Genomic DNA, 12,242 nt, shown 5'->3' on the forward strand with positions numbered 1-12,242 from the left:
CTTTAACCTGGTTTACACATAACACACTATCGCATTTCTATAATTCAAATTCGTTAAAGGATTGTTAGGCTGCATTAATTAGGTCAACCGGAACCAGGAACACTTCCCAAAACACCTGATGTACTCATTACATCGTAAGAAGATTGACATCTACGCTAATATTAGTCTGTTTCTCTCTTATTCCGAGGTCACCGTAGCCACCCGATCCGGTCCGTATCCACCCAGATGGTCACTGCAGTCACCAGATCCAGTCCGTATCCAGATCAGATGGTGGATCAGCACCCAGAGACGACCTCTACAGCCCAGAACGTCAGCGGAGACCAGGACACCTAGATGAGCCCCAGAGACAGATCCCCAGTGAGGACCCCGCCACTTAAACAGCCATCGGGAAAGACCACTGGAACCAGTTGAGACCTTACAATCTGACGTTGCTGCAGTTGGAATTGAACTGCTGGTTCGTTTGGCCAGAGGAGAACTGCCCCCCGACTGAGCCTGGTTTCTCCCAAGGTTTTTTCTCCATTCTGTCACAGAGGGAGTTTTAGTTCCTTCGCGTGGTCGCCTCTGGCTCGCTCAGTTGGGGACACTTCATTTCCAGCGATATCGTCAATTTGATTGCAAAGGCACTATTTCAACTGAACTGTCAACTAGAAGTGATATCGTCCAGATGAACAGGAAGAAACAGCCTGAATTTTGATTGGTTGCTTTCATTGTTTATTGAATCAGCCAAATTTAGCAACTAGCAAAATCTAACATAGTCTTCTAGCAACTGGCATAGTCTTCTAATCACAATTCCACTTTGCTAAATAATAATTCAATTCAAATCTTACAGGTTTTCTTAAGTATGTATGTACATACAGTATACCGTATGTTCCTCAGCCATTTATTTTTTAAAGCGTGAATATCACAAAAACATAGCTATTTGATTAGCTAGCCTGATAACAATTCAATTAAAAATATTATTAATACATTATTCTAATACAATCATTCCATTGTTACATTTAATAATTAATTCATAATTATGAGCAGAATTCTAATTAAGTTTAAATGCAATATAAAAATGACTAAATACTACCATCACTTTTTTGACTATTGATAATTGATTTTCAACTTACAGTATTGACGCTGACAACATATTTTAGCATTACAGTAATGAGAACACGTAAAGGGTTTAGGTGTAATTTCATAAAAATAGCGTCACACTGCAAAAGAAAAAAATAAATAAATACCAGGCTTCATTTTTCAGTGAAATAACTTTTTTTATTTTTTAATTTTAAGGTGAAATATGAAATATTTCATTTTTTCTTTCTGAAAAGGTTTTATGAAACTCACCCAGCAGCAGTGTGCTTCAGTTGGACATATCTTTATTGATATATTACTGTGCATAGGCAAAAAACGATATACTGGGAAAATGCAAATATGAAAAGCAGATTTGTCTTTTGGGAAACGTGAACATCTGCAGTGCTTGTTTTGACTGGATGGCTGGGTTGTAAGTGATTTCAATCAGAGATTCAGCTCTGTCAATCCAAGGTTGTGTCGTCTCTCCCCTGGGCAGCTGCTGGCCATGGGCTGGACTCTGGGGGCAGGTTGAATGGGTGGAGGAGAGAGAACATGTACTGATCCAAAAGCTCCTTGTTGAACAGCCTGGAGAACAACAAAAGAAAAATGAAATATAGCTGCAAGCAGCGATTACCGGAGTTCAAGCGCTTTAGGTATTTAAGCACATAAGGAAAAAGACATTACATATTATTTAGCAAGCCTGTAACCCCCTAAATCAATTATTAAAAAAGCACTTTTGGCAAATCCAGGTGATACCATAGAAATATGATGTCTTTATGTTAATCACTGTTGTAGCGCCAGCTGTGGTCCGATCTCCCTGAAACTGTTCATGCTTGTTTAGAATCACCTGTTGCATGTGCTCAGCGGGTTTCGTGAAGTTTTGAGTTTTTGTTTAGGCTTTATAGGCTTTTGGGTATATTTGGACAGGCCCCTTTTCTAAAGGACCCCATTATAGCTTCACAAAGGGTAAATGTCAACATGTTTTTGATAATTATTGACCTAGAACAGGGGTCAGCAACCTTTTCGGCATGACGTGCGTGCCATTTTTTATTTTTCTGGTCAACCACTGTGCCAGTGCAAGCCCCGTATAAATACAGAATATGTATTAATATTCTGTCAGTGCTGCCACGTGACTGTTATTAATCGATACTGAATCGCTACATTATATTTCTCAGCAACGAGGGGGTAAAATCTCTGTTTTTAAAGTACATAAACTCAGCTTCATTTTTTGTAGAGAGAGACACAGACACATCTCACATCTGTCTCTCTCACACTCTCAAAATGGCCATATTCGAGAAAAAACTAATTCAAGTAGTTTGCATCACTGGATATATCTGTCAGTCATTTAACCTTTCTATCGTAAAACAGTTGACTAATATTACATGATTTGCAGCTTCATCTCACCTCGCTCTCTTTCAAACGGACGCTTCGCGCTCAGCATCTACTTTGATTTGATTGGCCATCTCAGTCATTTTGATGAGCGCTGTTAGACCACTGAGCATTTGATCTGAAGTGCCTAGTATGTGCAACGGTCACGCGCGCATCCGTAGACTAGCACAAGTTCATTCTCACACTTTTAATAGTATTTATAGCTCCTGGAGCAGTCGTGGCCTAATGGATAGAGAGTCGGACTTGTAACCCGAAGGTTGTGGGTTTGAGTCTCAGGTCCGGCAGGGATTGTAGGTGGGGGGAGTGAATGTCCAGCGCTCTCTCCATCCTCAATACCACGACTGAGGTGCCCTTGAGCAAGACACCGAACCCCCGACTGCTCCCCGAGCCCCCAACTGCTCCCCGGGCGCCGCAGCATTGGCTGCCCACTGCTCCGGGTGTGTGCTCACTGCTGTGTGTACACTTGGATGGGTTAAATGCAGAGCACTAATTCTGAGTATGGCTCACCATACTTGGCCACACACCACTTCCCTTTCCTTTCCTTAACAGGCTGTGTGACTATGAGAAGTTATTACATCAAAACATACATCAGTATGCAGTTTTCCCTATTGCTTGCGTGCCAGTGATAATCCCTCTGTGTGTCACTGTTGGCGACCCCAGGCCTAGAGAGTCCAGAGAATTGCACTGCGGTGTTTTTTTTTCCAGATTGAGCGAAAAACCTAGGACTAGTTCTCAAAAGTGGGTTTTTCACGTCTTCTCAATCATATAATAAATGGTTTGATTGACAGCAGTGGTTCTAGAGGCAAAGTTGTTCGGAATGAGGAGGTCTATCATACGATACGAATATCACATGTATGTGCGGAAAAACGTGCAATGTACAATCGTTTACGCCCTCAAAAAACCATTTACGGCCTCCGTTAACCTTGTCTACTGACCACAAACTTTTGAATGGTACTGTTTTCTCATAGATATGTCCCACCAAACTTCATGTTTCTAAAGTAAATATGTCAGGTGGGCCATTGTCAAGCTACATGTACACGCTGCTTTCCTTGTTACTGAAAAAAATCTCAAGTACTGTATAACGTGGTTAAAATGATTAATATAGCTACTTTTACTCACTCTTTAGCAATGTAAACCACCCACCATTGGTTGAAAGATTTCACATTTGACCTCAACAGGAACCTTCATCTCCAGCCCGTCATCAGCATTGATGTGTGAACCAGTGCAAAAGCCCTTGTGCTTTAGCCAACAGAAAGAAAGGTTACTGCACTTACAGACATTTGAATGGCAAAGGCAATATAAAGCAAGTTGAAAGAGTGTTCTTTATTTCATTTTGATCTGAATCAGTTCTTACTGCTGACTCTGAGTGCTTCAGCTTGCATTGCGTGAGCTCGACATCAGCAGTGCTTTTCTTGCAGTCAGTCTCTTGAATGGTGAACTCCACAAAATAAGACGGACCCACAACCCACTGCGACACACACAACACACATGTATGCAGGACAGGACCAATCGATTGACTGATTTACTGGCGTTGGCATACCTGCATGCTGGCTGCTGTTATATTCAGAAGAGCAAAGACATGTGGGGAAGTGTTCTCCTTGTTAAATTTCTGCAGGGCCAGTCTTGTGGTCTCAGATATAACTGGGTCATCTAAGCGTTCTGCAGTAGGACAGTCAGGGCAAGTGTTTACTATCGCTCGAGCTGCCACTGTGAAACAGAGAGACACAGTCAGCATATTACAGGGTTCCCACGGGTCATGGAATGTCTGGAATATCATGGAATTTTAAAAGGTCTATTCCAGACATTGAAAGTCAGGGAATTTTATATATTTTTTGTCCAAGTCATGGAATATGAGGGATTTTTGTTGGTCAACTCCATTCAGTACTTGTGCGCTGTGACCTGTGTAAACAGCAGCGTCTCGGACACGCGCGAGCCCTGAATTGAGTTTCTCACAGCATCTTTCTTGCGCCTGAATGGACAAATATATACAAAAGTATAAAAATGCCCGTCTTGGCAAGTAACTTTGTAGCTTTAACAATGATTAATCTAGATTTAATTAGTCTGTAAACGGCCATTAACAGAGGCCAGAGATGCTGAAGACGGACGCAAAGAGGAGAACATACCATATCAGGCAGAACAAGATTCAAAATGTGCGAAATATAGGAATCCTAAACATTGAATTTTATTTGAATGTGTTTCTGAGGGGAACTGGTTGTTTTCAGAAAAGTTTAGACGGCGTTTTCTTTTCATCTTGCCTCTGTATAATGCATTTAAATGAGTGTTAATACGCCAGCACTGCTGTGTTTATAGTGTAACCAAGGAAACGCTGTATCACTGTTCCATAAGCGCCACCTGCTGTCACAGAGTCTCATTCAGCCCGTCTGCTGTTTCTGTTTCTGTTTCACGTAGCATCATTTCACAAAGCTAAAGTCACACCATTCTGTTTCTTCAGATTTTGAAATTATGCAGTCTAAAATAAATTAAAAACATTGCTTTTTTTTTTTGTTTTTGGATTGATTCATGATTAAAATGCAGTGGTTGCCTTGCCACTAATTTCAAATGGCAATGCAAAATCAAGGTGCAACACAGAGTGAAGAATATGCAAATGTTATTTTATAAGTAATTATTCAATTTCTGTACCTGAACACGTTTGAATGTGACATACAACAAATTATTACTTTTCATTAAAGTCTTTATTCTTGCCAAAATGCTTACATTTATGTGTCTTTTTGTTCGCTCGGGCAGTCATGTTGCTGCTGTAGACAGTGTATGCTCATACCCCTGCGTTTGAAGTGTGGTCCTGAAACATCTTCGTTTGAAGGGCTATCTGGGGAAGGGCTAAGGGGTAGAAATGGGATTGGGCCTAAATAACATCTAACATGCTTTCCTCTGTTCAATTTTCTTTTATACATCTCTTTGTAGTTACTGCTGTGTTATGTTTTAATTTTCGAGATACGTCTGGGGACTCCTGAGCTTCTAGACATCTAACCAAAGGTTTCTTGCATGTAGTAACTTTCAAATAAATGCCTGCAAAAATATATGTGGTAACATGTACTATCTTAACTGCTACAAGTAGATTTTAGGTAACTTCACAAAGCAAATGACACATTTTTGTATGGAAGAAGTTATTTAAACCCTTTGATAAAAACATGAGCAGCACATTTCTGCAACTCTCCAGAATGCCTTTCCACATAGACTTTAAAGGTATGTGACAATTTGTTGTTATTTTTTGTGTAACTGATCAGAATATTCCATTAAAGTAAGAGAAGTTAGTGCAGTCACAGCACACCTTGTTGGATGGTGCAGTTGTAATTCTTAACTTTGATGGAGCTCTGAAGGGAAACAAGGGATGCATCACATGTCCCGAACACCTAGATAACAGTAAACATTTATAACAGGATATAAATGTAAACTAAAGTATATTATATAAGTATTTGACTTAGCCAGTGAAGTTCTAATGGTCTGGTCTATAGAGTAAAACACATACCGGTAGATGACCAATCCCCTTCACAGCACAGGATTTCCATTTTTTCCTGCTGATCACATGACATTCTGTTTCCAGAACATCTATCAACAGGTGTAAATGGTTCACGCCTCCTGCCTTTGTTAGAAGCAAACATGACATTAATCAAACTATCATGAAATAATGGTTCAATAACCCAAGCTTTATAATGTTATGATAATTGTATCTTTTTTTAAGGGGAAAAAAAAATGAAAATTTTACAATTCTGAGGTCCAAAGCTAATAATGTTTGTAAATTTATTACATATCTTTTTGAAAATAAAAATAAACATATATATTATATTTTTGATATAGATTGCTCTGCAGTTTTTCCAGTGCGGTTTGTTTTTGTTTAAAAAAGATACCACTAGCAACTAGATTGATGCCTTGAAGCAGCTGTGAGTCAGCATGAGATGGACCAGGACTCAGGCTCTAATGGGAATCTGTTGATTTAGCCTGTGTGGTGTTGGAATGTATTTGTTAGTGCTGGGAGTACTTTCAATACACAGAAGTTCATTTTAATGCTGCAGCATGCAATTCCCTCCACCATGGGCATCAATCAATCATTCTTGTTGCTTAATATAGTGTATTTTAACATAACAGCATGTATGAACCCAAGAAGAGGATCAGATAGGAAAATAATATATGTATGAACAATGTACAGACAATTTGAAAAGTTATAAAATCAATATTGAATTTAGTGCTGCCAAATGATTAATCGCATCCAAAATAAAAGTTTTTGTTTACATAATATGTGTGTGTGCTGTGTATATTTATTATGTATCTATAAAGACACACACATACAGCATATATTTTGAAAATATTTACATGTATATATTTATATTAATATAAAATATATCATATATAAATATATTTAATATATAAACGTAGCATTTTTCTTAATATATACATATTTATATATATATATACCAGCATGTCTGTGTATTTATATATACATTATATATACACAGTACACACACATATATGATGTAAACAAAACTTTTATTTTGGATGCGATAAATCGTGATTTATGGTTTGACAGCACTTGACAGCAATTGAAATATATTCAGGAAACAATTTTTTGTTTGAAAAAAAGTTAATAATTAGTAAATAAAACACAATTAAAGGATAAACAAAGTAGTTTCAGTTTTTAGATATGAAAGACACGAGATGCAGATGTAGTCGACTTTTTAACTGATTTAAAACCAACTTGATTGGTTACCAACGTTCTTTAAAATATCATCTTTGTGTTCAGCAAAAGAAGGAAACTCATATAGGTTTGAAACAACTTGAGAGAGAGTAAATGATCACAGAATTTAAATTTTGGGGCCAATTATCCCTTTATCTTTCACTTTTTCCAAGCTCCAAGAAGTTTTTTCCTGGTAATTTTGGACATCTTTATTCACCACTGACCCATTTACCATTTTCATTCAAAAGCATCCATATACTAGTATCAACACTCACCTTTATGTCCTGTTTGACATCATAAAGTCGGTTGAGTGAGAGGACATACCCTTCCTGTCTGTCTGTGTTTATCTGCTCTAGGGTCTCCTCGGCGGCCTTCACCACAGCGGCGTCTTGGCATTCAGCGGGCATGAGAGAGGCGCTGCAGTGCTGCCAGAACACACACATCAGCAACACCAAGAGCAAAAGCTGCGTCCTCATCTCTGTGTTTCTGGAACACTTTTGCTAGAGAGCCGTGAAAGAGAAGGCAGAAGAAAAATACAGTTAAACTCTTACACAAAGCACTGAACTTTCACCTGCAGCTATCAGCAAACACAGTTTTTATCTGCTACTGCTCTATATGCTCCTGTCTGCCTGCTTCTGAACAGTAACGCAATACAGGTCAAAACTACAGAAGTGAAGAGTTGAAGCTGACACAGCCATGCTATCGCCTTCCATTAACGTGTGTGTCATATCCAGAAAACTGTCATTACATTAGCATGCACTGACCTAACATTTTCCATCATTAACTAAATTACCGATGGATATTCCACTAAGCCTTGTTTACTAAAATCACGTGACTCTGGCAGTTCTATCTTTTGACAATTTCTAGTAAAATCTTTCAGGGAAAAGTTTTTTTTTTTTTTAATAAAGAGTTGATGAAAACTTAGTGATGTTGAAGTCATGCGACCATTTAGCTTTTTAACTTCTTCTTCAAAATGTATAAAAAAATATCAAATGAATAAAGTTGTGTTCATTTGTGAAGATTATCATGAACAAAGCATGTTAGAATCATAAGCTTGTTGGTCAAAGAGCTTATTGTCTGTAACCAATCATCCAAAAGCCAATGAAAATATCCGATTGGGTTTTTGTGTAACGCTAATACATGGGTTGGACTAGGCCTGGGCAACATGACAATTGTGAATTTAGCATCATAATTTTGCTATATTGTTTCCTGTAGCAAGTGCAGCTTTTAGTGGGAGATGGTCCTCACTGCAGAACACAAGATCCAGGGGGCGTGGTTGGATCTAGATTTGTACATTTACCCTACATTTACCTAAACCTACCCATCTCCACCCCCTGATCCCTAAACCTACCCATCCCCACCCCTAAACCTACCCATCTCCACCCCTAAACCTACCCATCCCCACCCCTAAACCTACCCATCTCCACCCCCTGATCCCTAAACCTACCCATCTCCACCCCCTGATCCCTAAACCTACCCATCTCCACACCTAAACCTACCCATCTTCACCCCCTGATCCCTAAACCTACCCATCTCCACCCCCTGATCCCTAAACCTACCCATCCCCACCCCTAAACCTACCCATCTCCACCCCCTGATCCCTAAACCTACCCATCTCCACCCCCTGATCCCTAAACCTACCCATCTCCACCCCTAAACCTACCCATCTTCACCCCCTGATCCCTAAACCTACCCATCTCCACCCCCTGATCCCTAAACCTACCCATCCCCACCCCTAAACCTACCCATCTCCACCCCCTGATCCCTAAACCTACCCATCTCCACCCCTAAACCTACCCATCCCCACCCCTAAACCTACCCATCTCCACCCCTAAACCTACCCATCTCCACCCCCTGATCCCTAAACCTACCCATCTCCACCCCTAAACCTACCCATCTCCACCCCCTGATCTCTAAACCTACCCATCTCCACCCCTAAACCTACCCATCCCCACCCCCTGATCCCTAAACCTACCCATCCCCACCCCTAAACCTACCCATCCCCACCCCCTGATCCCTAAACCTACCCATCTCCACCCCTAAACCTACCCATCTCCACCCCCTGATCCCTAAACCTAACCATCTCCACCCCTAAACCTACCCATCCCCACCCCTAAACCTACCCATCTCCACCCCCTGATCCCTAAACCTACCCATCTCCACCCCTAAACCTACCCATCCCCACCCCTAAACCTACCCATCTCCACCCCTAAACCTACCCATCTCCACCCCCTGATCCCTAAACCTACCCATCTCCACCCCTAAACCTACCCATCCCCACCCCCTGATCCCTAAACCTACCCATCCCCACCCCTAAACCCACCCATCTCCACCCCCTGATCCCTAAACCTAACCATCTCCACCCCTAAACCTACCCATCTCCACCCCCTGATCCCTAAACCTACCCATCCCCACCCCTAAACCTACCCATCTCCACCCCCTAGATGTGGATCCAACCACGCCCCCTGGATCTTTGTTCTGCAGTCAGGGTCTACTGTTTAGTGGGCAGGACTACTTAAGTTATTGGCACATTAGAGTGAAGAATCATGAATGAATGAGAAAATGAACAGCAGAACTTACTAAAAGATAGGGATAGATCACCCAAAAATAGAAATGTACTCACCATTTTTAGCTTAAGTCATGGTCCTTGGTGATTCATAAAATGCAAGTTAGCAGCTACCAGTACTTTAGAGTCCAAAAATGCATAATGTTACCAGGCAAGACCAAATTAATAACTGTGGCTCCTGACGATATATTGAGGTCTTATGAAGCCCAATTTCAATGAACTGAATCCATCCCTTCTCGACTCCGAGCGGTGAAGCCACCGGAAATGTTACTCCGCACTGGCGAGCAGGTAATTGACCAGCACATGATATATTCAGTGGCGGAGCCAGAGGGGTGTCCAGGGTGTCACCCCTGACATCGGATCAGCCACCCTGGGTGCCACCCCAAAAATGAATATGCTATGATTTCATTTTCTTTGTTAAATCATACTGAAATAAGCATTTATTTTAGCCTCTCACGCACACGCACAATAAGAATGCACTCCTGAGAGATTACACTTCCAATACAATTGAGATGGAGCCGCAGAATCAAACTCCCGCTGATCCAATCAACCATAACAACACGCCCCGTTTTTATAGCATCAAATTACTAACTAAAATCAACCTTATCACAAAAACGAACAATTGAACATATATCAGCGTGATAACAACTACCTTAAATGACCAAAACCATATTTGGGAAAATTGTATTGGAAGTGTAAATGTTTTTATTTTGACGGAAGTCCCATTCGTTTATATGGAGAGGGTGAGGTTTATGACCTGTACTGCAGCCGGCCACCAGGGGTGATCAAAGAGCCCGCAGCTTCACTTTTAAGGACGAGTGAGACACACCTGAGTTCAGTTTAATCACCATTAATGCGCTGCTTTAATTGATGCGCGCGCACACACACCAAGAAAAGAAGTTTGTGTTTTATCCCTGCACGTTAACATAATGAAGATCAGTATTAAGTTTTTACATTTCTTTTACTTATTATCTTTCATATTAAGACATTAACAGTTGTTTTAGCTACTTTGAAGAACTGCACACCTTGCCTTATAATAGCCCATATAATTAATAAGACTTTAATAAATTTACAATAGTCCATAGACCATATAGTCCTCTTGGGGAGCACACCCAGCTCACAGGATTTTTTTCTTCTTCTAAAGACCAGGGAACGTCCAAGGTAATGTTATTTAACAATGCAATTTTATATAATGGCTACTTGTGTCAGGGTTTTCTATACACTCCATATTAAATAAATAATAAATAGAATTTAATTAATTTAAAAAAAAGATTCTTTCAAAATTGTTGACAGTGTAACCTATATAAATTCAGTATGATGTATTTTGAATTTTGCACTGCATTGTGTTTTAGGGTTATCAGAAAACACATGGAAATTAACCATGATTTTATTACCTCGCTCTCTTTTGACGTTTTACAGTAAACCCCGCCTACTTTGATTTGATTGGCCATCTCAATCATTTTGACATTGACGAGTGCTGTTGAGGATTTGATCTGAAGAGCAGCAGTCACTCGCGCATCTGTAGATTAGTGCAAGTTAATTCTCACACTTTAATAGTATTTATAGCTCCTATAGGAGGTTAAGGAGCTGGCTGTCTGGTGCAGTCTTAACAACCTGGAGCTTAACACGCTCAAAACGGTGGAGATGATCGTGGACTTCAGGAGAAACTCCCCTGCTCTCCCCCCACTCACCATCATGAACAGCACTGTGACTGCAGTGGAGTCATTCAGATTCCTGGGCACCACCATCTCTCAGGACCTGAAGTGGGATATTCACATTGACTCTATTGTCAGAAAGGCCCAGCAGAGGTTGTACTTTCTTCGCCAGCTGAGGAAGTTCAACCTGCCACAGGACTTACTGAAACAGTTCTACTCTGCCATCATTGAATCCATCCTCTGCACCTCAATAACTGTCTGGTTCAGCTCAGCTACCAAATCTGACCTCAGAAGACTACGGAGGGTAGTCCGGACTGCTGTGCTAATCATTGGTACAACCCTCCCCACTCTCCAAGAACTGTACTCATCCAGAGTGAGCAAAAGGGCTGGTAAAATCACTCTGGACCCCTCACATCCAGCACACTCCCTCTTTGAACTTTTACCATCTGGTCGACGCTACAGAGCTCTGAGCACCAGAACGACCAGACACAGGAACAGTTTCTTCCCTCAGGCAATCCATCTCATGAACACTCAATAAATAAACGTGGAACACACAACTATAATATATTATCCATTCACCACACTCACTTATTTTAGTTTTATTTTCTCATTTCTAATTTGCACATACTTGACCTGTACATACATAGTTGTCTATATTATATATTGTGTTTTTGCTGCTTCGTACGTTGCCTATTTGGATATTTGTATATTATTTATTTATTATCTGTGTCCTGTCCTGTTGCTGTCTCTCTGTTGCACTGTGGAGCTTCTGTCACTACAACAAATTCCTTGTATGTGTAAACATACCTGGCCAATAAAGCTCATTCTGATTCTGATTCTAACAGGCTGTGACTATGAGACGTTATTGCATAAAAATGTACATGAG

The 12,242-nt window shown here is 40.5% G+C and overlaps 1 protein-coding gene across 1 annotated transcript; it reads right to left on the reverse strand.

Moving 5' to 3' along the window:
- Positions 1 to 1,500: 1,500 nt before the first annotated feature.
- Positions 1,501 to 7,611, reverse strand: LOC306867521 (fetuin-B-like; the record flags this gene model as incomplete). Its single annotated transcript, XM_079413198.1, has 7 exons — positions 1,501 to 1,641; positions 3,589 to 3,684; positions 3,800 to 3,913; positions 3,986 to 4,152; positions 5,735 to 5,816; positions 5,933 to 6,042; positions 7,407 to 7,611. 7 exons carry the CDS (start codon positions 7,609 to 7,611, stop codon positions 1,501 to 1,503), a joined length of 915 nt encoding a protein of 304 aa, XP_079269324.1.
- Positions 7,612 to 12,242: the final 4,631 nt, after the last annotated feature.

This window comes from Barbus barbus (genome assembly GCF_936440315.1).
Source record: "Barbus barbus genome assembly, chromosome: 49".
Taxonomy (NCBI): Eukaryota; Metazoa; Chordata; class Actinopteri; order Cypriniformes; family Cyprinidae; genus Barbus; species Barbus barbus.